Here is a 27,907-nt window from a genome sequence, read left to right as displayed (position 1 = left end):
CACGACAAGGGCTGTGGTGGATACTGATCCCGCTACGCATAATCGGTGCAGCATCCGGCTGCTGCTGTGAGCATCATGCATCTTGAAGTAGTGGCGGTAGGGAAATTAACAGTCAAGACTAGTTCTACGGTGGAGAGATACGTGTAAAGTTGGGACCTTCTTCTCAACAATGTACCGCTGCATGTATCCGGACAAGAACTTTGGTCGACGTGGGGCCGGCGCTACAGCTGCAGCGTGCGTGGTGCATCTGTCGACGGTGCTAATGTGTAGAACAGCTGGCTGATAGCCTGCGAGCACACGGGCATCTATCACATGCTCGCCTGTAGTTGTTGAGAGAGCTGTTGACCAAGTCCATGCTCTGCAGGATACACCTGGCGACTCTTCGGTCGCTAGCAGAAGGGAATGTTCTCGGACTAGCAGCGCGCATCAAGAGTATGTAGCTGGGTTTGACACTTGATAGTATAGGTACCATTGGAAGTGGAACTGCATCACATGCACTGTACCCCTTTTTTCATGCTGTTGGTGTTTATACGCGGGTACGTGCCGTTCCTGAGTGCTGCTATCAATGCAGCGGGGGAAAAGTAACTCCAATGAAGAAAAGAGAAGGAGATGCGGTGGGTATGTGCTGAAAGGGGAAAAAGCGTCTTGTAGAAAAGGAAAAGTGACCTGAGCGCCTAGCACCACTCGATATAATCTGCGACATGGTGCCAAACAGAGTCGATGGTCCTTTTGGGGCGTCGAAGAGAGCGTGAAACGTGAGTCGAGAGGAACCATTTCAGGGCTTCTCGAAGCACCCAGGGCGATTTAACTTTGCGCCTCGCAATACATGCGATTGGCTACGCGATTCGCGACGCGAACGAACTCCACATACCGTCGCGTTTCGCAGAGTAGCAAAACGAGATCCACAAAGTGAGGTTCTATTCTCAGCGTCAAACATGAAGTCTCGCACGACGGTATGCATCTGGCTGCTGTCAGGGACAGGCGTGGCAGACGGTTGGCCAGGTGTGGCTGGGTAGCGGGCGACACGTGTGGGCGGCGGTGAGGGATGGCAGAAAACGCACCGTCGATCGTTGGCGGATTTGCTTATTCGGTTCTCCGCTCTCCGTGATGAACGTCACCTCGTAATCACGAACACGCTCATCTCTAGCACGCTCGATAACGCTGTCGCGGGTGGCCCAGCCGCGCCACGAAGCTCATCAACAGCCTCCAGCCAGTCCCCATTGATGCTACAGGGGACGTCACGCCTCGCGACCGCGTTCTCACGACGTCCGTCCGAGCTTGCAGTCCGTTCGTTTCGACCACGACCCAACGCCAGGAGACGCACGGAAACAAGCGAGGACCGCCCGGATCTGCCGTGATGTGCTCAGAGATACCCTAGTAATCTCTAGACTGGGTGCTCTACCTTATACGCCCGGACTACCGCCTGTGGCGCCGATAACAGGGACACCGGAATCTGAGTTGAGCTGACTGTAGTACACGCAGCAAGAAGATCCCTCAGCCTACAGCGATCTGATTCCGCACTGGGAGAGCGCCATGCAGATACACCGAGCAGTTCGTCAACGGCGCTCACTGTGTGGCTGATGGCTTGGACGCCTAGACCCCACCATGGTCAAACATCCACTTTTCTCCCAAAGAATGGTTTTGCCCTATGTGTTTATTCGCAGACCAACCCGAATAGGCCAGCCCGATGAGCTGGCGCTCCGACGATCTCTGTGCGAGTATGCGACTTCCAGTTTCCGAGACGTGGGCCTTGCCTCCTGCTAGCCCTTACCAGCAAGTACCTCCACCTAGGTACGAGTCCGAGCGGGGACTCCAGAAGCTTGATTGACGTCTGCAACGCTGTGGAACCACTCTATTTGGCGCATGCTTGACGAGACGCTGACTGAGATTCGGTAGCTTCTGGTATCCGCAGCCGTATCATATTGCCTCCTGGCTTATCAACACCATGGTTTGGCCTAGCATCGCTTGGTATACTTCGGTTCAACGTGTCGACGACCCGAACAACACAATTAGCCACGAGGGCATGACACGGATACACCACGAGGAACCTGGTAGACTTACAGACCCAACAGTTGCTTGGTGCCTGTAGTACTAAGCATGGACATCGACAGGGTTTGCTGCGAACAGCTTCGACATGTCGACTTTACCATCATCAATTCATCCTGACTGCATACACCTAAGCCTGAACTCGCTTGGAAGATGCTGTAATTGATAGTAGAACCCACGGACGCCATGTCTATCGACCCCGGCTTATGGGAGGGGATCCGACACACTAACCCCGAATTTGAGACAGCGCCCCTACTATCCAGGTCCCCACGTCTCATGTTTGCTATCATCCGCGACGCATTGGCTCAATACCTCAGCCGCTGGTCTCCACACTTAGCATGCGCCATCTATCAATAGGTATGGAGGCACTCGGCGACATACCCGGCACCTGCACGCCATTAACCCTCGGAGCATGGCTGGACTATCCAAGACAGGAAGTGGTCCGCGGTCCACTCTCGCTCTCACGTCAATATGTTTCTGCAGTACTTCGTTCCGCAATACATGGATGTTACAGATCCGGCATCCACTGTGCTTGTCATCGCGCGATTCACGCCCTGACCACCTTCTTGACATCTTACGCCTATCATCCCCTCCTAGTCCTATACATATAGGAGCACCTCGAGACCCAAGAGACTTTCAATCCCATCCATTCTCATCCAGTTTCTTGGGCCACTACCCAGACACCAAGTACCATACTTCTCTACTGGATCAGAGTTCCATTCTCCATCGAATACCCTTGCCATACCTCAACCTTGAAGTCCATCCATCGACCACCACATCCTCCTTCAGTGAGGATCTTTTGCCTTATACGGCACTAACTTCTACTATTTTTCCAACTTTTTATTAATTCTTTTATACCCTTGCCATCATGAACGTCCTCATCTTCGGAGACCAAACCGCCGACCAGTACCCGCTCCTGCGGAAGGCCTGCACCTGGAAGAACAACTCGACCCTGACGAGCTTTCTCGACAGAGTCAGTCAAGTAGTCCGCGAAGAGGTGCAGAAGCTGCCACGAACACAGCGAGATCAAATTCCCAACTTTCTGACAACATGGGATCTTATCGAAGCATACTATGCTAAGGGACTGAAGGTTCCTCAGCTAGAGAGCTGCATGGTCACCATTGCGCAGCTGTCGCACTACATTGGGTCAGTACCTACCTGCGCATCATAGCCAACTATGCTAACTGTCTAGATACTATGCCGAGAATCCCTCAGACCTGAAGAACCCGGCAAACACACGAGTAGTCGGTCTTTGCACTGGTCTGCTCGCAGGATCTGTTGTTGCCTCCGCGCGATCCCTGAGCGAGCTTCTTCCCCTCGCCATTGAGGCCGTCCGCATCGCTTTCCGCACCGGCACCGTCGTTGGTGCCGCAAAGGAGGCGCTAGAGCAGACTCCTGTTCCCAAGGAGACATGGTCCACCATCGTGACTAGCATTTCCGAGAAGGCCGCCAAAGACGCAATTACTGCGTTCCACCAGGAGCAGCGGATACCGACCTTGGCGCAAGCCTACATTAGCGCCGTTAGCACCATGGCTCTGACCATCAGCGGCCCGCCCTCCACCACCAAGCGCCTGCTCCAGAGTGACGCCTTCAAGGGCTGCACTCGGGTATCCATCCCGGTTTACGCTCCCTACCATGCTGCCCACCTTTACACTGAGGCCGATATCGACCAGATTCTCGACAAGGATGCTACCAGGCATTTGCAGCAATTCCGTCCGCTTTCTCTGGTGCACTCCGCTTCTACCGGAGAGTGCCACACTGCCACCAGCACATTGGACCTCATCCGAACTGCGCTCAGCGAGATCCTTGTTGAGTCAGTTCGATGGGACAACTTGCTCTCTGAGGTTGTGTCTCAGGTCACTGCTACATCTAGCCAAGACTGCTCCGTATCCGCTATCGGTGTCACTTCCATCACGAACAGCCTTGTTTCCGCGCTGAAGAGTGGTGGACAGTCATCGGTCACAGCCCGCGATCACACTTCCTGGGTGGCCGCTGAGCATGACAGCCGCGGTCGCACCCAAAATGACAAGATCGCCATCGTTGGCATGTCGGGTCGTTTCCCCGGTGCTGCCAACCCTGATGCACTCTGGGACCTCCTCGAGAAGGGTCTCGACGTCCATCGCGAGGTGCCTTCGGATCGTTTCGACGCAAAGGCTCACTGCGATCCTACTGGCAAGGGCAAGAACAAGAGCCACACGCCCTTCGGTTGCTTCATCGATGAGCCTGGTCTATTCGACCCCCGCTTCTTCAACATGTCTCCTCGTGAGGCTGCCCAGACTGACCCTATGGGCCGTCTTGCCCTTACCACCGCATACGAGGCTCTCGAGATGTCTGGATACGTTCCCAACCGCACCCCGTCGACGAAGCTCGAGCGCATCGGTACCTTCTACGGTCAGACTTCCGACGATTGGCGTGAGATCAACGCAGCTGAGAACATTGACACCTACTTCATCACTGGTGGTGTGCGCGCCTTCGCGCCCGGTCGCATCAACTACTACTTCAAGTTCTCCGGCCCATCCTACAGCGTTGACACTGCCTGTTCGTCTTCGCTCGCTGCCATCCAGCTTGCCTGCACTTCGCTTTGGGCTGGTGACTGCGACACCGCTTGTGCTGGAGGTCTGAACGTCCTTACCAACCCCGACATTTTCTCCGGTCTCAGCAAGGGCCAGTTCTTGTCGAAGACTGGCAGCTGCAAGACTTATGACAACGACGCCGATGGTTACTGCCGTGGTGATGGTTGTGGTTCAGTGGTGCTCAAGCGCTACGAAGACGCCATTGCCGACAAGGACAACATCCTCGGATGTATTCTTGGCGCCGCTACCAACCACAGCGCTGAGGCTGTGTCCATCACCCATCCCCACGCCGGAGCGCAGGAGTACCTTTACAACAAGGTCCTCTCCAACGCCGGTGTCGATGCTCATGACATCAGCTACGTTGAGATGCACGGAACTGGTACTCAGGCCGGTGACGGTATCGAGATGACTTCCGTCACCAACGCCTTTGCACCCCGCCACCGCCAGCGTCGCCCTGAACAAACCCTCCATTTGGGTGCGATCAAGGCTAACATTGGTCACGGAGAAGCTGCCTCTGGTATCAACTCCTTGGTCAAGGTCTTGATGATGATGAAGAAGAACGCCATTCCTGCCAATGTTGGTATCAAGGGTGTCATGAACAAGACTTTCCCCAAGGATCTCGGCCAGCGCAATGTCCACATCTCGACCACCCAAGTTCCATGGCCCCGCAACGGTGCTGAGAAGCGCAAGATCTTCTTGAACAACTTCTCCGCTGCCGGTGGTAACACTGCCGTCATCCTTGAGGATGCGCCTCTTCCTGAGGCCCCCAAGGGTGTTGACCCCCGCACCATGCACATGGTGACTGTCAGCGCCAGGTCCATCTCCTCGCTCAAGAAGAACATCAACAACCTGATGCAATTCCTCGATGAGACTCCCTCTGTCACTCTCCCCAGCCTGGCATACACCACCACTGCTCGCCGCATTCAGCACAACTACCGCGTCGCATTCTGTGTGTCCGACATTTCCAAGGTCAAGGACAGTCTCCAGGCTCAGATTAAGGACACCTACAGCCCCCTTCCCATGGTTCCCACCAAGACTGCCTTCACCTTCACTGGTCAAGGATCCCAGTACACAGGTCTCGGTCAAAAGCTTTACGAAGATCTCGAGACCTTCAGGATCGACATCGATCAGCTCGACAAGGTTGCCCGCATGCATGACCTTCCATCCATCCTTCCTCTCTTGACAGGTACGGACGTCGCGACTCTTTCTCCGGTCGTCGTCCAGCTTGGTATGGCTTGCATTCAGGTTGCCCTCGCTCGCATGTGGGCCTCTTGGGGCGTCAAGCCAGTAGCTGTCATTGGTCACAGTCTCGGTGAATACGCTGCTCTTCACGTTGCCGGCGTCATCTCTGCCAGCGACATGGTTCTCCTCGTCGGTCGTCGTGCTCAACTCCTCGAACAGGAGTGCACTGCCAACACTCACGGCATGCTTGCCGTCAAGGGCAGCGTTGAAGCTATCACCGCCGCTCTCGGAGATAAGATGACTGAGATCGCCTGCATGAACGGTCCCGAAGAGACTGTTCTCTGTGGCACCGTTGATCTGGTAGACTCCACTAACGAGGCGCTCGCATCCAAGGGCTTCAAGGCCACGAAGCTGAACGTTCCTTTCGCGTTCCACTCAGCCCAGGTCGAGCCCATCCTCGAGAAGTTCAAGGCCGCAGCTGCATCTGTCACCTTCAACGCCCCCGTCGTTCCGGTCATGTCGCCTCTCACTGGCGAGATCATCCGCGAGGCTGGCATCATTGGTCCGGATTACCTGGCCCGCCACGCCCGTGAGACTGTCAACTTCTGGACCGCTCTCACGACTGGTCAGAATGACAAGCTCTTCGATGCTAAGACTGCCTGGCTCGAAGTCGGTGCTCATCCTGTCTGCAGTGGCATGGTGAAGTCTTCCCTTGGTGGAGCACCTGTCGCAGCTGGATCTCTCCGCCGCAACGAGGACCCGTGGAAGACTCTCTCCAACAGCATCACTACCCTCTACCTTGCTGGTGTCTACGTCGACTTCAACGAGTACCACAGGAAGTTCAATGATGCACATGAGATGTACACTCTTCCCACATACGCTTTCGACTCCAAGAAGTACTGGCTCGACTACCACAACAACTGGACCCTTACCAAGGGCGAGGTCCTTGAAGCTCCCACCGCCGTCAAGGCCATTGAGGCTGCGCCAGCTATGGATGCTCCATCCAAGTTGTCCACTACCTCCTGCCACAAGATCGTTCGGGAAGAGCTCCACGCCAACTCTGGTACTGTCGTCGTACAGTCAGATCTTTCTGACCCCAAGCTGAAGGCCACCATCACTGGTCATCAGGTCAATGGTACACCTCTTACGCCTTCTTCTCTCTACGCTGACCAGGCCATGACTGTCGCGGACTATCTCTACCAGCAGCTTCGTCCTGGCACCGCCACTCCTGGCCTCAACGTCTGCTCCATGGAGGTCACCAAGACCCTTATTCCTCAGTACCCTCCTCCAGCCAGTGGCCAGCACTTGCAGATTGAGGGTAACGCAGATCTAGAGACTGATCAAGTCCAGATTACCTTCCGCACTGTCTCTGCCGATGGCTCCAAGGTCCTTGCTGAGCATGCTGTCGGTATCGTCAAGTACGAGTCCATCGACGCCTGGAAGGAAGAGTGGGGTCGCATTCAGTACATGGTGCAAGCTCAGATCAACAGCCTCGAGCAGAAGCTCCAGACTGGTGCCGCCCACAAGGTTCTCCGTGGCATGGCTTACAAGCTCTTCAAGGCCCTTGTAACTTACGCCGACAACTACCGCGGCATGGAAGAAGTCATCCTTGACGGTAAGGAGACCGAAGCCACCGCTCAGGTCCAATTCCAGACCACTGCGGCCGACGGAGAGTTCTTGTGCTCACCATACTGGATCGACTCTCTGGCACATCTTTCGGGATTCATTGTCAATGCCTCCGACCATCTTGACTCTGAGAACTCCGTCTACATCTCGCACGGATGGGGATCGATCAAGATTGCAGGAAAGCTTTCGCCCCAGAAGAAGTACCGCTCCTACGTCCGCATGCAGCCTGCTCCTGGCAACATCTCCGTCGGTGATGTCTACATCATGGACGGCGCTGAGATCATCGGTATGGTCATGGGCCTCAAGTTCCAGAACATCCCCCGTCGCGCTCTCAACATCATGATGCCACCTTCTGGCAAGGCCGCTGCTGCCCCCGCCGGTAAGGCTGCCGCTAAGCCTGCCCCCAAGGCGCTTCCCGCTGCTGCACCAGTCAAGGCCACCAAGGCAGCCAAGCCTGTCGCTAAAGCCGCCGCTAAGCCTGCTAAGGCCGCGAAGGCTGTCAAGACTGCCGCCCCCGCTGGTGTCACCTCCAAGGTCATGAAGATCGTGGCTGAAGAGATCGATGTCGACATGTCTGAGCTGGTCGACGAGGCTGCATTCGAGAACCTCGGTGTCGATTCCCTCCTGTCTCTGACCATCTCCGCCAGGTTCCGCGAGGACCTTGACATGGACATTCCTTCTACTCTCTTCACTGACTGCTCCACGGTCGGAGAATTGAAGAAGCACTTCTCTCAATACGATGGCGCTGTCGTTGTTGAGGACGACTCCTCCGATACCTCCGATGAGCCTTCCGACTCCACCCCATTCGAGGCTGCCGAAGAGAATGACGACACACCCGCCAGCTCAGCAGGTAGCGAGGATGGCGAGGAAGAAGTCAAGACCTCCACCGAGGCCGGCGCCAGTCTCGCGCGCAAGCTTGTCGCCGAAGAGATGGGTGTTGATGTCTCTGAGATCACCGATGACCTCGACCTCACTGACATTGGCATGGACTCCCTCATGAGTCTCACCATTCTCGGCTCCATGCGCGAGGCTACCGGTCGTGATCTTCCTGCTGACTTTCTCACTGTCAATGTCACCATCAAAGACATCGAGACTGCTCTTGATATGCGCCCCAAGCCGCAGCAGCAGGCGAAGGTTGCCAAACCCGCTGCTAAGGTTTCGGCCCAACCCCCTCAACTCGCTGAGGTGAACAAGAAGCTCGCTTCCCTTCCTGATCTCTCCCACCTTCCCCCGGCCACCTCTGTCCTCCTTCAGGGTAACCCCAAGATCGCCACCAAGAAGTTCTTCTTGGTCCCTGATGGCTCCGGCAGCGCAACCAGTTACATCTCCATCCCCAACATCTCTACCGACATGGCTGTGTACGGACTTAACTGCCCGTTCATGAAGTGCCCCGAGAAGTGGAGCTGTGGTGTTGAAGGTGTCTCTCGCCTGTATCTCTCTGAGATCAAGCGTCGTCAGCCTCAGGGCCCGTACATCGTCGGTGGATGGTCCGCTGGTGGTGTCATGGCCTACGAGGTTGCTCAGCAACTCGTCAACTCCGGAGAGCAAGTTGAGAACCTCGTTCTCATCGATGCCCCATGCCCTGTCGCTCTTGACCCTCTCCCCGCTCGTCTCCACATCTTCTTCGATCAGATAGGCCTTCTCGGTACTGGCAAGCCCGGCGGTACTCCCTCTTGGCTTCTTCCTCACTTCGCGTCCGCTATCCAGAACCTCAAGGACTACGACCCGAAGCCCATGAACCCCAGAATCGCCCCTCCTGTCCTCGCCATCTGGTGCACCGACGGTGTCTGCCCCAACCCTGAGGACCCCCGCCCTCCCCCAGGTGAGGGAGAGGACCCAGCGCCCATGAAGTGGCTGCTCAACAACCGTACCGATTTCTCCGACAACGGTTGGGCACAGCTCCTCCCCAAGGAGAACTTCCAATACGCCGTCATGGGCGGTAACCACTTCACTATGATGAAGGGTGAGCACGTAAGTTACTCCACTCCTACCATCTCCTCAACGACATACTAACAGCATATCAGGGTGTCACACTAGGCAAGCTCATCCAGCAAGGTCTCAAGCTATAAGCTTTGACTCGCATTCATTCCCTCATAGACTTTGTGTATATCGCAAATTGCATGCATCTCCTTTGTTCAAGTGTTGAATATCGAGATGTTGGCGTTGGGCTCTCGGTTACTTGTCTTTGGCATGGCGCTGGCGAAGCTGTCATGACTTGATGGCGTTGGGATTCTACCTTCTTGTGGCTTCATTTGTCTTTTACTTTACGCACACGCTGCGCTTTTTCTCATGTTCACGCACGTTATGATTTTACACTGTACTTAATGCTTGGTTTACCCATAATGGCAAGGGTTTGTTCATAACATCTGGTCTTCATTGCATCGTGATATTGCCTCGTCTGCCCTTCATGAGCCTCGTCTGCCCTTCATGACCCTCAGCCTCGCCTCACCACCATGGCAGTGCTGCTTTGCTCGCCTTGTCCTACTTCCTCAGTGCTACTTCCACACTCTGCCTTCTTTGTTCTCGCATAGGTGACTTGATTATAGCCCCAAGATTCGGCCACCCAGTCAAGACATTGACCCCTGAGAACTGCCTCCGGCTCCACAGTCCGACAACCATGGTCTCATGAAGAGCCTCAAGCCCAGGCTCATGGTCTCTGCATTTGTTGGGATTCCAAATATCACCCCCACGACCCTATATGTAATCGACATGTAATACCTCCAGTTACTTGCTTGCATGACAGCGCCATCTCCGAATCAACCCTGTACATGATCGTAGACCCGCGTAGACGTGAAACCACCCCAGGTCCCACCAACAACCCACATCCATGTCTTGCCACGCCTTTGACAGTTCTCTCCGCCGGGACCAAGGGTGTTCTGATCTATTTACCCAGGTGGCTGCAGGTACAACGAACCACCCGACTCGCGGATAAATCCGTGCATGTTCGATCCTCAAATCGCACATGTCGATAACCTACCCGTTATCCCGTCAACCACACAACCGCTCATGCGAGATAGATTAAGCTTTGTCTAGCACGATCCAGATGGCCCCAGTCCGCAGTGAAGGGTCTCTTCCCATGCGCAATGCAACAGCGGTCCGACGGGAACGCCGTTGGGCGGTTGCAAACATATCTTTGCATCTCCGGACGATCAGCCATCGTATAGCGGGCGTTCTACTGCACATGGTTTCTGGATATGAAGAAGTTCGGGACCGACGTGCGAGGCTCTGAATGACTGGCCGGTGATTTGGTTGGCGACTCTGCATCAGGGGCCTGGTTCGTGGCGCCCTGCATAAATTGAGATGCAATATGGGTTCGCAAAAGATACTGAGCTTGATGATGCCTATGTTGTTGTTCAGCGTTCTTTCGGCCCGGTACCGAAACGGGAAAGTCGCGAACTGCAGTTCCATACTTTGACCACTATAGGGTACCGCATTACACATCTCGGATCGAGAAGCTAGCGAGTTGCTAACCCTTCGTGCATCGCCGCGGTGCAAAGTGAATGACGTCCGATAAATGCGTGCTTCGCACATGGTGACCTACGCATTGTTCTCAATGGATGCGGCGCATCCCTCCGTCTTCGCTTGGAGGTTTGTGGTGGGGATGTACTTCAAGCTGAGCAGAACAGGTTAATTCTCGGCATACTGAACCGTGCTGTGCGACGGATTGGGAACATTTCAGTGGTCCCTTCTTCCGATTCCCGTTGCCCGCAAACAGCCAAGCATCTACTCAGCTGTTCCGGTTCACGTGACTGCAACACTGTTATCACAAGTAAATGTATGCAGTCATAAACCCTGATCTCACGCGTCGCACAGCGTCCAAGGTGCATTTCCGGAAACATGGTATCTGGAGCGAAGTTGCCGGGCGCCTGCCACTCTCCAAACTCCGCAAGCAGGCTGGGTAAAACCCCGGAAGCGCTCAAGTTCGCTATCGCGGGGCAGCAGGATTTCCGCATCTCACCGTACGTTATTCATTACGGGGCTACCTGAGCCCTGCCACTGAGTCAAGCTTCAAGTGGAAAGTTGGCTGTCACATCGCTCCCGCGTTCCTCAGCTGGCAAGCGAGCGCCCGCCACGTCATGCCATCACAGTAACGTGCAGGGCGCCTCGCTGACCAGCTACTCAGCCATCTCACTGCAGATGTTCTTTTGCAACGGTACCAAGAGTGACGTGGGTACATGAAGTCAAGACACGCCCAGAGCAGGAATGTCGATCAGAGCCAATCCGACCTGCAGTCCCGAGAACCGGTCTGACAGCTGCATCGCCGCATGCGCCGCGGGCTGAATGATGATGATCACCACGATGATCAATATCGAATACCTTCTCTGATGCACAGTAGCTTTCCAGAAGCGGACGATCGAAACATATCTGCCGATCTATAATCACTTCTAGGATGTGACCCTGATGCATGAAGCATAAGTGCTATCCTTGGCCTTAACGAGACAGGACTAGATCTCATGCTGCGAAGACCCGAACGCTACTAGGCCGTGTGTCCTGAACGGATTTGCGTTGTTCAATCCGTATTTAGCTCGGGACGAAAGAAAGCAATGGTTAGCCAGTGTACAGTGTAGCAGTATTCGCTGACCAATGGATTGGACTCGGAGGCATGCATCGAGGATACGGGCAATGGTCCAATGCGCTGGCAGAAACGCTTGGTCGGCGAGGATACGCCAGAATGATATGCTCGGAGAATAGTGAGGAGGTCCGAACGCGCATCTGCAAGGCCGTAAGCAGCTATTCCTGAAGCGCACTCAACAGTGGCGGCTGCAACCGCTGGTCGCAGCCTTGAGCGTAATACAGCCCATATTTTCTTTACGATGATTAAGTTTGTGGCTTGTAACGATACGACAGCCTTATGGCGCGACGAGGAGTTGGCGGGACGGGGAGCGATTGGTTCGGTTTTGCCTGGCTGAGTAGTTCACAGGCATCGATGGTCGCATCTTACATGATGTTAGCCTTGCAGTAGTTTTCGATAGTCCTCGATGAGACGACCAGGGCTGCGGATTGCTGTCTCCATAGGGCAGAAAGTATGGCCGCCCGTTGCGCTAGACCTTTTGCTATCCGTGTATGCGATAGAGGCATGGGATACCAGTGGATGAGGTACGTACTGCATGAGCTCCAGCCACAGATGTGGCAGTTGGCTTGATTATGACCGAACCCGAGGCCGTCGAGCTGCCGTGCTGTATGTACAACGACCTCATTATCGTGGCGGCTAGCTGCGGATAGGGGGATCCGTGCTCTCCCATCGAATCCCAGGAGAATGGAGTCTTTTCGTAATCCTGATGCTGATGATAACGAGGTGCTACCCGTGTAGCGTTCAGTAGTGTACCAGGCGTACGGCAGGGGCGTGGCATGCAAGCGATGCTAGGTGGTGAGATCATATATTATTAGCCAGATCGGCCGGTATGCTTGCATAAGCCGGCTAGCCAGGTCGGGCGACGGGCGAGATGTGAAGAACGCTGGGGCGGGGCGGAGGGATTTGGGGTCTCAAGGGGCGGAGGGGCGGAGGGGGCAGCTGTCCCGCCAAGGAACGCGGGCATAGCGGGGCATTTTCTCCGAGACGCGAAACCTTGAACGCGAGCAGCGCGAACGACGCTGACGCATATAATTTCAATTCGCAATGGCTGATGTAGCCAAAGGTGGGAGGTGAGTACTGCAGCAACTCTTCAAACTATAGCTAATCATCTGGTAGTGGTCCCGAAAGTATGCCTCCCAACTTCGCCGATACGCTCACACATCTCTGACAGCCTCCCAGCGAACCCTCGCGGTATACCCGTTGCGCCCTTCATAGACCGGGTTCGAAGTCCCTCCGCCTTTGGAATGCGTGGATCTAACATCAGCAGGTTGAGGACTATGTCACCGACCGCGCAGATGTGGAGAAGACTATCAACAACTTCAAAGAGATGATCTCGTACGCCCAACCCAGCCAGACACCTCCTTATAGATAGCGATACCTAATACGCCGCCCCAGAAAGTACCAATTCATGCAGCAAAACACCCAACGGCGAGCCGCAGGTCTCAAGGACAAGATCCCCGACATCCAAAAGACACTCGAGACAGTGCGCTTCCTGAAGTCGCGGAAAGACGACGCAAAGCCTCTCGAGACCACCTTCGAACTCAACGACACACTCTACGCCAAAGCTGAAGTTCCCCCTACCGACGAAGTCTACCTGTGGCTCGGCGCCAACGTTATGCTCTCATACTCCATACCCGAAGCCGAAGAGCTGTTGCAATCGAAACTGTCGACCGCGAAACAGAGTCTGGGCACTTGTGAGGAGGACTTGGACTTTCTACGTGAACAGATCACAGTACGTATTCTCCAAGTGGTCTGGAGAGTATGCAGCTGACACAATTACAGACACTCGAGGTCGCCTTCGCGCGGGTTTACAATTGGGATGTTGCACAACGGAGGAAAGAGAGGGAGGGAGGCGAGTCGACAGAAGAGAAGAAGGGTGCATCGTCGAAAGAGTGAGGGTTAGAGTCTCTCTTCTCTCACTGCACAGAAAGGGAGCTCATGTAGCCGAGCGGCGCATGCGACGAAATGTAGAAGCCAGTAACACAAGGCCATGGCGACAATGAGAATCTTCATGAACAGCTTCGAGCCAGATGCGTGCAGAACGTGAAGGTACGCTTTTTGTTCGTCAATTTTATGTACAACTAATAAACCTTCCGACCATGCGGAAGAAAGGACATCAAGCCCCAACTAACGATACTATTAACAACCATCTTCCCTCTTCGACATGGGAACACAGCCACCATTACCCATGCATTACCGCGTATCCATACATCGATCCAGCTCAGAGGGTAATCTTGACACCACCCGCCGCAGTCTCAGTAGCATTCATAGGTGCCATGCCTTTGCCAGTCTGCTCCTTGACGTACTCGTTCATCATCTTGGTAATGGCGACCTGGCCACCCCAAGTAACGGCGGCAACCATGCTGTCAACCTCCTTCATGGTCATAATGATCATACCCTTGGGGGCCTTGACATCACCGTATTTGTCAGTGCTGGAGGCTTTGGTCTCCGCGCGGCGCTCCGGTTTGGCGGCCAAGGTGCTGTTTGAGGCGGAGCCTTCAAGGGCTGGCTTCTCACCTTCGGTCGATGGCTTCTTCTCACCCTCAGTGGACGGCTTTGCTCCTTCAGCAGCTGGCTTTGCGCCTTCGGCTGTTGGCTTCTCGGCCTCAGGAGTTGGCTTAAGCTCGGTTGGGCTAGCAGCGGCTGCGGGGGCCTCACTGGCAGGCGTCAGACTAGAAGATGTAGCAGGCTCAGCAGCAGTGGGCGTCTGTCCCTCTGCAGCGGCAGGCTGAGGCGCGGCAGCTTGAGGGGCTTGGGCGGGCTGAGCGGCTTGCGCACCGCCCATCATCTGCATCGTAAGGATGTACTCTCCATCAACTTGGCGGACGGGAACGGCAATGCGCATGTTGGTCTGGTCGAGAACGGCATTGGCCTGGATTGGGGTGAAGGTAGGCGCAAGAAGAAGCTGAGCTGCGACAGGGTTGTTGCCGTTGGTAGGTGTACCCTGTTGTGTGCCCTGCGGTACGGTCTGCGGTGTGCCTTGTTGGATCTGGCGGGCGACCTCCTGTCTGAACTCGTCGCGGCTGAGACCACGGCGCTGGGTAGCGGCTACACCAGCGGCTCCACCGAGGTTCCCTGTTGCACCTCCGGGGTTCTGGAGAACACCGCGCTGGGCGACTGCGACTGCGACCTGGCCAGTAGGGGGGACTCCCATGGCTTGCATCATCTTCTGGATACGGACAGGGTTGACTATATCTCTGTTAGCCTCAGATGCGAATGAAAGGAACAATGACTTACGGGGCATCTGAATGACGGTGACTTGCTGGTTCAGATCCGGAGTGACGGCAGCCAGGTTGGTTGTGACCGAGTAACGGTAGTCGTTGACCGGGGCCTGGCCCTGAAGAGCAGCAAGCATACCAGAGTCAACACCATCTTTGACATCGACGTTCATGGTCATGGGCTGAGTAGCACGGGTAGACATCCTGAAGCCATCCTGGAACTCGTTCTCTTGCAGACCGGTACCCTGAATTGCCACTGAGGTGCTGCCATCACTACCGAAAGGAGTGACCAGAGTGTTGGTTTCAACAGTCTGGCGGCCAACAACCATGTACTCACCGTCCATCTGAGTACGCTTGACCATGCGGACCGTCATATCAGTGGTGTTGACACTCCTCATAGTCTCCTGGATCATCCAGGACTGACGGTCGGGTGACAGCATAGCCACATAGGTGTTGTCCGGCTGCACCGCAGCGCCCTGCAAGTTCTGCATGGTCATGGCCATCTCGATCTGGCCACCAACTAGATCGGTAGCGCCATTTGTGCTGATGATCATGGATTGCGGCGAGACAGCGACGAAAGACTGACCAGTCGTTCCTGTGACCTGGTTGGCGGGGATGGCAGGTGTTTGTTGATTAACGATTATCTGCTGCTGTTTCTGGGAGAATGTCTCGACCCTAGAGCGGTCGGGGAATTGGAATGAGTTGAGTTTCATCTACATCCATTAGTCCGATGCCATTGCGGCTATTCGCAAACATGAATTACTTACATCGCCATTGAGATTAAGAACTTGGTTGTAAGACACTTGTTGCGTTTGTCCTGTTTGAGCGAACACCTGTGTACAGCTCAAGAGGAGGAGAACGAGGGAAGAGACAGTACCGGACGTCATGTTGGTAGTAAAAAAAGCCACCTGGGCTTGGAAAGTATTAAGTAATAAGAGGGAAAGAAAGATTACTAAAAGAAGAGCGAGAGAATGGCGGAGCAACTGACCAGACTTGCTGCAGCAGAAAGGTACTCGAACAGTCAGTTGTGGCACAGCAGCTTATTATGAACTTCGCGTCTCGTACCATGACTTCGGCTTTTGGTCCGGCGTATCCCGATCCGGTCAATGGGGTTTCGTGTCGTGCTCCAAGAATTGATGGCAAGATGTTCCGGAGTATGGAGTTACATAGCCTTCAGGCATTTTCAACCCCTTCGGACTGAGGAGGCCCACACAAAACTTGCTATGGCTTCTTGATACGCCCGTGTCACTCGACGAGACCTGTGTCCTTACAGGTATGGTGTCGGCCAAGAGATTGCTCGACTGACGGCAATGCTTCTTTTCGAATCTGGTTTCAAACGTCAGGCAGGACGTTTAGTTTGCGCATCTGGGACGGATTTGCCGGAAAGCTTAGCCCTAGTGACTTGCGAGACAACTCGACTGGTGGCGATACGGTGCTCGGGTAGTGAGACTAATATGGACATTTGTATTCATGTGACAACAACGAGAGGAATCAATGCGATGCTCACAAGTCGGAGTAAAGTCAATGGCGTCGAGAGAACTGTTGATTTTCGTCTCTTTCGCTGCGCTGCCTGCAGCAGCCGGTGCAAGTGCCGCCACAGTGTTATCGATGCAGCTTCAAACCGCGGGGGCTAGTCGCAAACGACCGTTCGTGAGGCATGAAGGATACTATGAGTAATTACGTCCAAAGTTTATCGCTCGCGCATCGCATCGTCAAACGACGATGTTTGGAGTGGTGTTTCGCGAATGCAGTTTGTCGCACGAAACGATCGCCCTCGGCTGCCTAGGCTCGAACTAGTCCCAGAACGACAACCTAACGATAACCGGTTAGGTAAACGTTTGCAGCAGTTTCCCAATCCGACAGAATTGTTCACATTTCTTACTATAGTAGAAGCTACGAGGCTGAGAACTATTGGTAGCCGCGTCCACTGGGTGCCTTTACACTGCCACTCGAGAAGGTGGCCTTGTACTTGCCATCCATGGCCTTTGATCTCTGCTTGCTGCTTATGCCTGTCCGGTCCGTGGTAGGTTGCGCTGCCATGAAGCTATCGAATTCATCATCATCTGCATCGCCTTCCGCGGGCTCGCTGTCGTCCTCCACTTCGGCTTTGGCATTCTCCGGTGCAGGTTCCGTTTGAGGTATGCGTTCGGGTACCTTCTTGTCGCCCTCGCCTTCATCTTCATCATCCTTTGGTGCAGGGTTGGTAAAGGGCTTCGATGCCAAGACACGGCGCCTTAGCTCAGCCATCTCTTCTTCATCGTCTGAAGATTCCGGGATGTTATACGGGTTTCGCGGGTCAACCTCGTCTTCTTCCTCTCCATCCTCATCCTCATCCTCATCCTCATCTGATTCGTCGATAACCCGCCGATTCATGTTTCCACCCGCCCAGACGTCCTCTTCCACGCCATCCTCTTTCTCTGTGCGACTCGTGTTGTACTCGCGCTCTATTTTCTCTAGCCAGACTTCCTCAGCCTTCTTGATTTGTTCTTCGTTTTCACACGCCATGTAACGCTTGAGCAGTGCGGCATTGATGTCCAAGAACGCTTGACCATAGGAGAAAGTCGAGAGGATCGACTCGGCCCATTCAGGGTGTCCAGTGATATAGTAACAAGCCGCCAGAGCTTCGACACAGTTCAATCGCCAAGGACGACCGTAGTTTGTTGGATTCGCGGCGACAAGGTACGGAAGTAGGCGTTCGCATTTGCCACCTATCCTGCCAAATGGGACTTCGTCTATCCTCTTCCAGCTGGCTTCTACGACCGCAGCGCCGTATTGCTCCATCAGATCCTTGTCTTCGCGACTCAGTATCTTCTTCGCCTTCGGACTGACCACTACACCAGCAAACTTCTGCCCTACGTGAAGCTCGCGCATCATGCCCAGGCGCATGAGCCTCTTGCCAGAGCAGCGTTTCGCATCGCAGTGTCCGAGGTCCCAGCATGCGGCTTTGAACTCGGGCTTCGCAGGTCTCGGGTTGGCGCCGTCGTTCTCCTCTTCTTCTGCATCTGATGCGCGGCGGGGGCGAGGAGGCGCGCGTGCTTTCGCTGGGTTTCGGAATTTGTTGTTGCCCTTGAAGTCTTTCTTGTGGCGGACCATGGTGACTTGCTGGTAGGTCTTGCAATAAAGGTGTTTTGCGGTTTGGGGCTGAGTGAGTTGCAGAGTGGCGGGGCAAGAGTGAGTGGAATAACATTTGAACATCGTAATCGATAAGGCGCGCTAGTGCAATGACGTTGTTTGATCAGTTACGCGCCAAAGGTGGATCGCGTCACTTAGCCCATAAAGTATCGCTGCATGGAACTCATTGTGCAGATCGCGGCAAGTACTTCATTTGTGCTTTACGAGTTCGTGGATCTGGCAGCTGTGTCGCGAAAGCTATGAAACACCAAGGCTCGAAATCTCCCCCATTTCGTTCTTCTGCTGTCCACCAAGAGAATACGCAGCCTTCCACCTCATCTTGACACTGGTCCCTGACCCTCTTTGCACGTTGGTTACTCGGATGTTCTGAGTAATGCCAAACTTTTGGTTCGGTCCAAGGTTGACACCAGATTGTGGCTCCAGCTGTAGTTGCGCGCCCTAGCGGTTGTTAACTCATAACCCTGCATTCGTAGCTATAAAACTTACCTTAGACGCCGCCAACAGAAAGGTCAAACCGGAGATTGGAAGTGGTGTATTATTCGACACCCGCGATTGAATCAGCAGCGTGGTGTCCGATTCTCTCGAAACGTTGAAGAGGACATTGATACTCGTGTTGGTAACGGAGATCTCCTTGGACGTATCAGGTACAGATGAGGCAAAGTCCCACTCATCGTCATCGTTCGCAGCACTGGTTTGTGCCAGGTTAGTCGTCGGTGCAGACACCCCGCCTCCTAACAGGTCGACAGCACCGGATGCAGGTTGTGGTGGTTTGATGGATTGTTGGTATTGGAAAGGCGATCCTTGCCGTGGTGTAGAAGTTAGGGCCGCAAAAGGATCAGGTGTCCTAGCTGGTTGCACTGGGGGAGGAGAGAATGCAGATTGAGGAGGGGACGTGATTGGGGATTGCGTAGGCTTTGGCGCTGCTGTGAAGAGATCGGTGATAGCTTGGTTGGATGCCTTTTGCGATTGTGGCACAGCCATACCAGACATGCCCAAAACTAGTGAGCGTTAGTAGACGGATACTCATTGTGATAACATGACTGACCTGAGCCGTTTGAGCCTCCCAAAGATATGCTGCCTGATTGTCCATATGTATCTCCGCTTAGAGACAAGCCCAGCAAATCGTCCTCGAGAGCATTGCCTGCCGCAGCTGGCTGTTGGGAAGTCTGCGACGATCCTGCTATCTGAGGCGCGGGCTCTGGGTCGCCGAAATCAATCAGGTTCAACGTGTTGTTGGGACCCTGTGATACACCAGCACCACTGCGACCAAGTGTACCTTGAGGAATGTTATTCGCCGCCTCGATGTCGCCTTTCTTGAAAAGCTTGTATCTCTCTATTGTCCGGTGTATGCTATCGTTGATTTCGAAGAGCTTCGCTACAGCTTCGTGGTCTTCGGAGTCCTCTTCGCACATCTTCTGGATCTTCGGCTGCGCGTTTTGGAGAGCGTTGGCAAGTTCCTGTCATCTGGTCAGCCAATGTCGCTTGCCTACTACCTCAGTTGGCATACCTCAAAGACGTCGCCCTCTTTGATCTGATCGCCCGGCTTGTAGCCCTGTAACATCTCCTCGAGTATCTTTGCCTTTTGCTGTATTCTTCCGACTTCTTCGGCAGCCTTTGCGCGCCAATCCGTTTTGTTCCTGGTATCGTATCCGGCCATGACTTTCATGAGCTTGTTCGCTTCTTGCAGATCCGCGGGTCCACCACGACGAATTAACTCCTGAAGCTTCGCGGACTGTGCCTCTCGCTCTTCTTCGGCCATTTCTTCTGCTGATCGGAGATTCTGCGCTTTGTCAGCCATATGCTTCGACCGGCAGGATTGCGGGTACGTACATCGCTAGGGTTTAAGACGGCGGCATCTTCCTTGCGCACTTCGGGAAAGATGTAGCCCTTGTAACTCAGCAGTCTGTGCATATCCCTTATGAAGCCTAAGTCGTCCTTGTACCGCGATGTCTGACATATCGTCTGCCGCCATTCTTCTATCAGCTCGAGGATCTTGTTCTGCACACGCGTCGAGTGCACAGGTGGACGTTCGGGGAATCGGCGGACGAGCTCATTGAGGAATTCCTTTGTGCTGATCTGAAGGTGGAATGGGTAGCCGCAGTTCTTGACGCAGATGTCTAGGAGCTATCTTGTGGTGAGCTATACGGTGTCTGAGGCGGGGCAGCGTGGGCGTACATTGAGCGCGAGGAGTGCCACGTTCTGGTTGCGGTGGTTGACATAGTGTACGATGGTAACAGCTGCTTCCCGGGGCCTGGGACGTAGTTAGCCTGCTGCCGGTAGTGGTAGCGTGGCCTGATCTTACGCGGAGCCTTTCTTGCTGTTGATCAGGTCGGAGATCTCGAGGTTCAGGGCCAGATTAGGCTCAAAGTTTTGCGGATCGCAAGCTTGTACTATTTTTTGCCAGGTCAGCTCTGCCTTGCACGGGCGTGGTTACGTTGTGCATACGTATGTAGCGCTGCAGTGGTGAACTGGGTGCCTCTCCGAATGCGCCATAACGATCCCGGGCGGCCATGCGCGCAGACGCTGCCTCCATTGCGCCGCCGGAGGATTTGGTTGCTGAGGCTCTAGACTAGGAGAGGAGGACGATTCCGAGGTTCGAGAGGGTAGGGACGCGTCCGTCGAGGCTGGTTGTATCTGTAACCTATGTTCTTAAGAATTGGTGGGGATTGGGATCGCGGCAGCTGTCCGCCTACTTCGCATGCCTTGGCGCCACCGCAGCTGCTACGTAATGCGCCTCATTTCACATGTTTCCTCGAGTCTCTATGTCGACCTATATACGCACATGCATGGTCAATGGGTTTCACTAGAAACAAAACTTCATTTGTAGTGTCTATTTCCATCGTCTGTTTTTGCCAACCCTGAAGGACGACTATTCCGCTACATGCACGTCTTTTTGCTCAAATCATCCAGTAATCCGTGATCAGATACGTCGCGTATCCAGCAATACCTGCCAGTACAGCCTGGGTGCCGTAGAAACCAACAATTCTTCCGGGCCCCTTGGCTTCGTTGATCATCAAGCCAAGCTCAGCGTGACTGACACGGAATGCGAACAGAGCTCCAAGTGCGTAGTTTATGTAGGACCTGATGAACGAATTAGGTGGGTTCTGTGGTCCTGGTCTGGTGAGATTACCTGTTGGCTCCGTTGAGCTCAGCGAGAAGTGCGATACCAAGGACGAGGGGCACGTTCTCAGTGAAGTTTAGCTGCGCGCGTGAGGCAACGTAGAGTGGATCAGTGGTGCCTTTCGACTCGTCCGATTTGTCACCCATGAAGCTGTCGTCAACGTTAGTGAAGGTTTGTTACGGATGAGCAGCTTATCCTACGTTTTCGAGGTGATACGGTGGTAGACAATGCGATTTTGGAGGAAAAGGTAGTAAGCCGCGAATGGGAAAGCCCATGTAGCAGTCGCAGGAGCGAGGAGCGGCATTGGGACGCCGAGACCAACTTTGGTAGCCATGCTTGATTCAGGGACAGAGAGGTAGTTGACCATCGAATTGAGCCAGCGAAGGAGAGGGCTTTATAAAGTTGTGGGACCACGGGGTGGACTCAGTGGAGCTGGGAGAGCGGATGAGATGCATTCCCGAGATACATGGATCTCGCACTATGTCGTCATTCGGGGGCCTAGCGCACATGTACGAAGCGGCCCGACCAGCAATGTTGGTGCATTGTTGATGCGGTAAACCTCGAGAACATTCGGGAATATTTATACATGATAAAAGTATATATGGACGAAGACAATTGGTTATTCCGGCAAGGTATGGTATGGTATGGAGACGCTAATGCGAAATTCTGCATGCCCATGAGCTTTTCTTCCTCGATTTTGTACAGAATGCCCACTGCATGGGGATCAAAGATTTCAAACTCACTTGATGAGGTGGATGCGCCTGAATATGTCTATACTTCTACGAAATACGATAGAGCATGTTTGAGGGATCATCGGTTCTGGATGTTGTTAGCTTCACTTCTATGCCACTGGGAAGAACGTCCGCACTGGCTTCATGTGCTCAGCATCATTTTCCCTGTTGTCGTCTCGCACTTCCTTCAACATTTTGTCGATGCCTCGCTCGTTCAGAGCTCGCTATTCAACAAGTCAGCTAGGTGCAAGGCCAAGCATCGAGTTGGCTGCGTGACTGACTGAAAGACACTTCTCATACTGCTCGAATATCGGTTTACATTCGTCGGTTGTAGCAGTGCCTCGCAAGAACTCTGCACGTTGTCAGAATGTGTAGGTACTTGTACTTGGTGCCTTGTTGATGCTCTGCGTACTTTCGCTGTACCACTTGAGGAAGCAGTTATCGTAGCGTCTGGCCTGTGTCAGCGGGTTGCAGCAACAACACCAACAACGCGCACGCTCACTCTTTGACTTCGTTGCATTCCGGTGCTAAGGAGGCGGACATGTTGGTGAAAATACAGGTGGTGGTTGAGCAATGGCGCTGATCCGCATGACTAGAGGCCGAGGGTCTGGTGAAGGGGACACAAAGTCTTCAAGGATATTTTAATGCACCTTATTAATTTCGCTAGAGGCTAGTTTATTGCTACTTTACTACTTTTAGCTACGCTACTTAACTTATACTAGCTACGTAATCTATTTTTAATAATAACTTACTAATCTACTTTATATTTTATATAGTAAGCTTAGATTCTTTATTATTTTTAGTATAAATAGAACTAAAGTATTTAGATAAATTAGCTCTATCTAAGAGAGAAAAGTACTTATATAAACTTTATTATAAAGCGCTTTAATTATACTAATCTTTATATACTTCTTTTTTTACTAATTAAGTATAATAACTTTAAGTATACTATTAGTATTATAATATAAAAAGGCCTTTACTTATATACTTAGAGCGCTATATAAATATTAAATTTTAATATTATACGCTAATATTTATACTTTCTTTTAAATTATTAGAATTATATTTTAAATTATTTAAATTATAGAAATCTTATTATAAGCTTTCTACTTACTATAAAGTACTAGCTTAAGTATAAGTTTACTAGCGTTAATTATATTAAATAGCGTTAGAGTTAGTATTTATATTAGAGGTATAGCTACTATTATAGTATTATATAGAGAATAAGAGAATATTACTAGTATACTACTTTATATACTATTATACTTAAAAGTCTTTAACTTATTATATCTAAGAAATACTATTTTTAAAGTTACTAGCGTTTTTCTTAACTAATAGTATCTTTTTAAATTATTAAAAGCTTCTATATATAACTATAGTACTATAGTAATATACTATAGTACTTTAGTAAATAATATTAAAGCTATTATAATTATACTATATACTAAAGTACTATTTTAATAACTAGTATAAACTAGAACTAGACTGTAGTCTAAGTTAAAGGCGCACTCTATTCGTCTAGTGAAGGTCGCGCGGCTATCGATAGGGAAAGCGCGCTAGCGAAGATCATTGAAGGTTTCTTTCTCTAAACACTTGCGACACGCGCTTCCTCTCCACACCAACCCTACCTACGACATCCAAGCGAGACGCCACCGTAGACCGCGTCATCGAACACCCCTCGGAGGATGAGCGCACACTAAACTCGCCATGGATTCCTTCAAGACGCTCCAGACAGAAATCGCGGCCGCCCTGAAGTCGACCACCAAGTCTGCCTCTCTCATAGGCGGCGCAGACATTCCCTTCCAACGATCGCTGAACCCGGACGCTGGCACGCAGCTCGACGCCCAGAATGCGCGCCTCCTTCATCTCGCGCAGCGGCTTCTCGAGAATGCTGCTGCGAGCTCGGACGCTGTAGGTCCCAAGCTGCCCGACGTCGAAGCCATAGACGCCAATTGGAGGGGGGTTGTTGATGTCATCGACAGCTTGCTTGAGAAGGCCGACACCAGTCTCGATGAGTACACGGGCGTCGTGAAGCGCTTGAGTCCCGCGACGGAGCAGGTAAGGAGCGCCCACACGGAAAGTGAGGCGCATCATCTAACGCGTCCGCAGGCACCTGTGAAACCACGCCCCAACATTGCCGACAAGAAGATCATCGCGAAGCCGCAGCTCAAATTCGAGCATGCGCCTAGCAACAGCGAAACTGGCGGCTTCCGCCCGCTGGTCACGTCCAAGCCGCATGCGAAGATCCCGCTAGAAGAATGCTTGCAGACATTCAAGGACAGGCGCGGACGGGAACAATACCCCCACCCATACCAGACCGAGATTGAAACCTACGAGTATCCTTCGACCGTATACGAGCACTCCGAGCCGCAGCAATACCCTCCCTTCGAAACTACCACCGCAACCTTGGTCGATACTCCTGAAGCATTAGCTACGATGCTCTCCGAGCTAAAGACTGCAAAGGAAATCGCCATCGATCTGGAACACCACGACAACCGCTCATACATCGGCATGGTCTCACTAATGCAGATAAGCACACGCGATAAGGACTGGATAGTCGACACTTTGAAGCCCTGGCGGCGGAAGCTCGAATGCCTGAACGAGGTGTTCGCCGATCCCAGCATCCTGAAGGTTCTACACGGTGCATACATGGACATTGTCTGGCTTCAGCGAGACCTAGGACTATATGTCGTTGGTCTTTTTGACACGTACCATGCTGCTAGGGCCCTTGGTTACCCTGGTGCCAGTCTGGCATATCTACTCGAAAGGCATGTCCAGTTTACGGCCCAGAAACAGTACCAGCTCGCAGATTGGCGCGTGAGACCGCTCAGCAAGGAACTCTTCGAATACGCACGCGCTGATACCCACTTCCTCCTATACATATACGACAACATGCGCAACGAGCTAGTCGAGAAGTCTGACTTCTCTAACCCAGACAAGAACAAGGTCCAAGATGTACTTCAAAAGTCGAAAGAGACGGCCTTGCAACGCTACGAACACCCTGTATACGATACCGAGATGGGTCTTGGAACTGCTGGTTGGTACAAGCTCGTCTCACGCACGCCTGTGCAGTTTACCCCCCAACAGTTCTCTGTCTTCCGCGCCGTTCATAGATGGAGAGACGACCTCAGCCGGAAAGAAGATGAAAGTCCGCTTTTCATTATGCCCAACCACGCCGTATTCACCATAGCTCGTATGATACCTGTGGACAAGGTTGCGCTCTTCAACGCAATCCAACACGTATCGCATATCATTCGAGCGCATGCAGATGAGCTTGTAGCTGTCATTGCCAAGGCTAAAGAGGAGGGTGTCAATGGACCGGAGCTGCACAACGTGCTCCAGACGATTGCCGACATGCAGAGGGCGGAAAGGGCCGAGTCAGACGCTGCGATCAAGGTAGCAGAGGTGACTGCAGCACCAGCTGTTGAGGCCTCTGTGCCTCAAAGCACTGTAGCAGTTCCAGCTACCCGAGCTTCCTCTTCAGAATTTTGGGGCGAACTTTGGAAGGCAAACCAGGCGCCACAACAGCCGGAAATACCAACCATCGACATCGGACTTGCTCTACCATTACCACCTCTCACCGCCCAAGTATTTGCTGATTCAAATGGAACGGCCCAAGCTACACCAAAAGCAGAGAAGCCACAGCACACCTTTGTGCCGAAAGAAGAGAGACCAGCCGAAGACCAACGAACCGACACATTCGTTGTCAAGCATCTTGGTGGTCGCAAACGAAAGCGAGGAGACGCGGTAGAAGACGAGTCGACCACTGCCCTGGCCCTTGATCCCATGACCAACGACGAGATCATGCTAGACGCACCTGAAGAGACACCGGATGCCATCCGCGTACGTGAGAAAGCCGCTAGGAAAGCGGCACGCAAACAAAAGAAGAAGGACGATGCTGCTGCCCATGCCGCAGGTCTCAACCACAGCGACGAGCCTGCCTTTGACTACGCGAACGCGAAATCAGTACTGCATGCCGAAGACGGAGATGGGAAGAAGAAGAAAAAGGACAAGAAAAAGAAGAACTCGAGCTTTGCGCCCTTCTCAGGTATGACGGATGCACCCAAGGGACTGCCGAGGGCGCAGAAAGAAGTCGCAGGACGTAGCAAAACCTTCAAGTCATAGACGTGGGAGCTTGAACAGTCGAAGGGTAATGGAGTGCTTTGCATCTTTGCGTTCTTGTACATATACCTGCATCATGATACCAACCTATTTCTCCCGGTGTCATCAGAATTCAAAGAGATCTGCCCTATGGGGCCAATGCTTGCTACTTGATTAATGCTATGTTGATACTGTAATCGCTGTGAATGCTCTGCCGTTATCCGTGTTGTTGCCACGTAACGCCCTCTATGAATACGTTCCCGTCAACTATCCACATCAGGTTTAGCGATACCATTTGCGTATTGCTTCCGACTCATACGCCTGTAACGAAACCACACACAAGTTGCTGATGATCCAAAGCTGTCCTCCATCACTCATTACACAACCTGTCCATGCAGAATCCGATAGAAAACACCGAAGTTACCGGTTCCATCCTTGCCACCATCCGGTCCCCGTACATTGTCCAGAACGGCAAACACAATCTTCTCGAACCATCCTCCCTGAAACTCCGGTTCCCATAGGACCTCAAGAAAGCAATTGGCAACCTCCGCTGGTGGGTTGGAATACACGCCACAACCTAACGCGCCCAGCACAAGCTTCGTGTGTCCATGTCGAGCAGCAACGCGCAATATGAGGCGGACGTTGTTCTTGGTATGAGCCCTCGCGCCGAGGTGCTTGAACGCAATGCCATCGTCTGACAGAGGCGGTTGACGGAGGGCTGCAACACTGATGACGGAAAGCGCAGGGAGATCCATGGGATGCGTGGACTCGAGCAGTTCATGGCCGTCGGACATGGCGTTGCGGATGATGACAACGTTGGGTGAGTATATAGCGGCGAGAGCGGGGATTGGGTAGTATTGCTCTCTATCTAGCGTGAGGTAGAGCGACGAGCGGTAGCAGAGGCATTCTTCTTGGGCGAGAGCCCCTTTCTGCCAGCCACCGCCGGGTGATCGCTCAGAAGCGAGGTTGAGGACGGCAACTGGACGGGCTCGCATGGGCTCAGTGACTTCTCCGGCTTGCTTCTCGACTTCGGGGTCTTGAAGTTTTCCAGGAGCGTCCTCTGTGGTGGCGTCCTGCATTGGTGCATCGATGTCGGACTTGGGAGCGATCGCAGGCTTGTCGTCATCCACATCCACGTCTGTTTTCTTCATGCTACAATGCTGACGGACAGTATGGTTGGGCTCAAGCTGTATTGCTGCATCAAACGAGTCCATGTTGAGTACTTCGATGATGCATGGTTTCTTGATGCCCGGGCACCGTTCTTTAGGGAGAGTAGATCCATCTTGATGGTTTATCGTCTCGAGAGTAGCCCACTCGGCCTTGAACTTGGACGGGACTTTCGATAGGATACCTGGGAGAACCGACTTGGTCTCGTCGGCAACTTGTTTGAGAGCCATATTGCGTCGGCGGTTAGGTGCGCGGTTGTGGTTAGATATGTTGTGCTTTGGACGATTGGTGTTGTGACGCTGGTAAGGTTCACCGGGACGAGTGTTTTCTGTTCGAGAGGGACCCGGTCGTGATGACCCCGGCTTCTTGAGGAAGCCGAGAATGGAGCTTTGTTCCATGATTGTTGGAAGGTGAGAGATGAGGGCAAGAACTACCAC

The 27,907-nt window shown here is 53.1% G+C and overlaps 8 protein-coding genes across 8 annotated transcripts; 3 read left to right on the top strand and 5 right to left on the bottom strand.

The window, feature by feature from the left end:
• Positions 1-2,914: 2,914 nt before the first annotated feature.
• On the top strand, positions 2,915-9,496 carry PKS1 (Type I Iterative PKS; the record flags this gene model as incomplete). Its single annotated transcript, XM_049362926.1, has 3 exons — positions 2,915-3,192; positions 3,239-9,398; positions 9,452-9,496. 3 exons carry the CDS (start codon positions 2,915-2,917, stop codon positions 9,494-9,496), a joined length of 6,483 nt encoding a protein of 2,160 aa, XP_049225518.1.
• Positions 9,497-13,044: 3,548 nt separating this feature from the next.
• On the top strand, positions 13,045-13,896 carry PRF1 (peptide chain release factor 1; the record flags this gene model as incomplete). Its single annotated transcript, XM_049362925.1, has 6 exons — positions 13,045-13,070; positions 13,117-13,127; positions 13,180-13,220; positions 13,268-13,335; positions 13,396-13,732; positions 13,783-13,896. The coding sequence occupies 6 exons, from the start codon at positions 13,045-13,047 to the stop codon at positions 13,894-13,896; spliced, it is 597 nt and encodes a 198-aa protein (XP_049225517.1).
• Positions 13,897-14,221: 325 nt separating this feature from the next.
• On the bottom strand, positions 14,222-16,105 carry J4E78_002277 (uncharacterized protein; the record flags this gene model as incomplete). The annotated part of the gene is made up of 3 exons (XM_049362924.1): positions 14,222-15,189; positions 15,238-15,931; positions 15,986-16,105. The coding sequence occupies 3 exons, from the start codon at positions 16,103-16,105 to the stop codon at positions 14,222-14,224; spliced, it is 1,782 nt and encodes a 593-aa protein (XP_049225516.1).
• Positions 16,106-17,126: 1,021 nt separating this feature from the next.
• Positions 17,127-18,311, bottom strand: J4E78_002276 (uncharacterized protein; the record flags this gene model as incomplete). The annotated part of the gene is made up of 1 exon (XM_049362923.1): positions 17,127-18,311. One exon carries the CDS (start codon positions 18,309-18,311, stop codon positions 17,127-17,129), a length of 1,185 nt encoding a protein of 394 aa, XP_049225515.1.
• Positions 18,312-18,587: 276 nt separating this feature from the next.
• J4E78_002275 (uncharacterized protein) lies at positions 18,588-20,883 on the bottom strand (the record flags this gene model as incomplete). The annotated part of the gene is made up of 8 exons (XM_049362922.1): positions 18,588-18,788; positions 18,837-19,348; positions 19,396-19,807; positions 19,858-20,130; positions 20,181-20,474; positions 20,526-20,601; positions 20,653-20,740; positions 20,796-20,883. 8 exons carry the CDS (start codon positions 20,881-20,883, stop codon positions 18,588-18,590), a joined length of 1,944 nt encoding a protein of 647 aa, XP_049225514.1.
• A 364-nt stretch (positions 20,884-21,247) lies between these two features.
• Positions 21,248-21,617, bottom strand: J4E78_002274 (uncharacterized protein; the record flags this gene model as incomplete). Its single annotated transcript, XM_049362921.1, has 2 exons — positions 21,248-21,431; positions 21,481-21,617. The coding sequence occupies 2 exons, from the start codon at positions 21,615-21,617 to the stop codon at positions 21,248-21,250; spliced, it is 321 nt and encodes a 106-aa protein (XP_049225513.1).
• A 2,292-nt stretch (positions 21,618-23,909) lies between these two features.
• Positions 23,910-26,327, top strand: J4E78_002273 (uncharacterized protein; the record flags this gene model as incomplete). The annotated part of the gene is made up of 2 exons (XM_049362920.1): positions 23,910-24,260; positions 24,312-26,327. 2 exons carry the CDS (start codon positions 23,910-23,912, stop codon positions 26,325-26,327), a joined length of 2,367 nt encoding a protein of 788 aa, XP_049225512.1.
• Positions 26,328-26,680: 353 nt separating this feature from the next.
• J4E78_002272 (uncharacterized protein) lies at positions 26,681-27,700 on the bottom strand (the record flags this gene model as incomplete). Its single annotated transcript, XM_049362919.1, has 1 exon — positions 26,681-27,700. One exon carries the CDS (start codon positions 27,698-27,700, stop codon positions 26,681-26,683), a length of 1,020 nt encoding a protein of 339 aa, XP_049225511.1.
• Between the last annotated feature and the right edge of the window lie 207 nt (positions 27,701-27,907).

The sequence above is a fragment of the Alternaria triticimaculans genome (genome assembly GCF_023758025.1).
Source record: "Alternaria triticimaculans strain BMP 0046 chromosome Unknown scaffold_2, whole genome shotgun sequence".
Taxonomy (NCBI): domain Eukaryota; kingdom Fungi; phylum Ascomycota; class Dothideomycetes; order Pleosporales; family Pleosporaceae; genus Alternaria; species Alternaria triticimaculans.
Note: the sequence above shows the minus strand (reverse complement) of the source record. Positions and strands in the feature narration are given on the sequence as shown.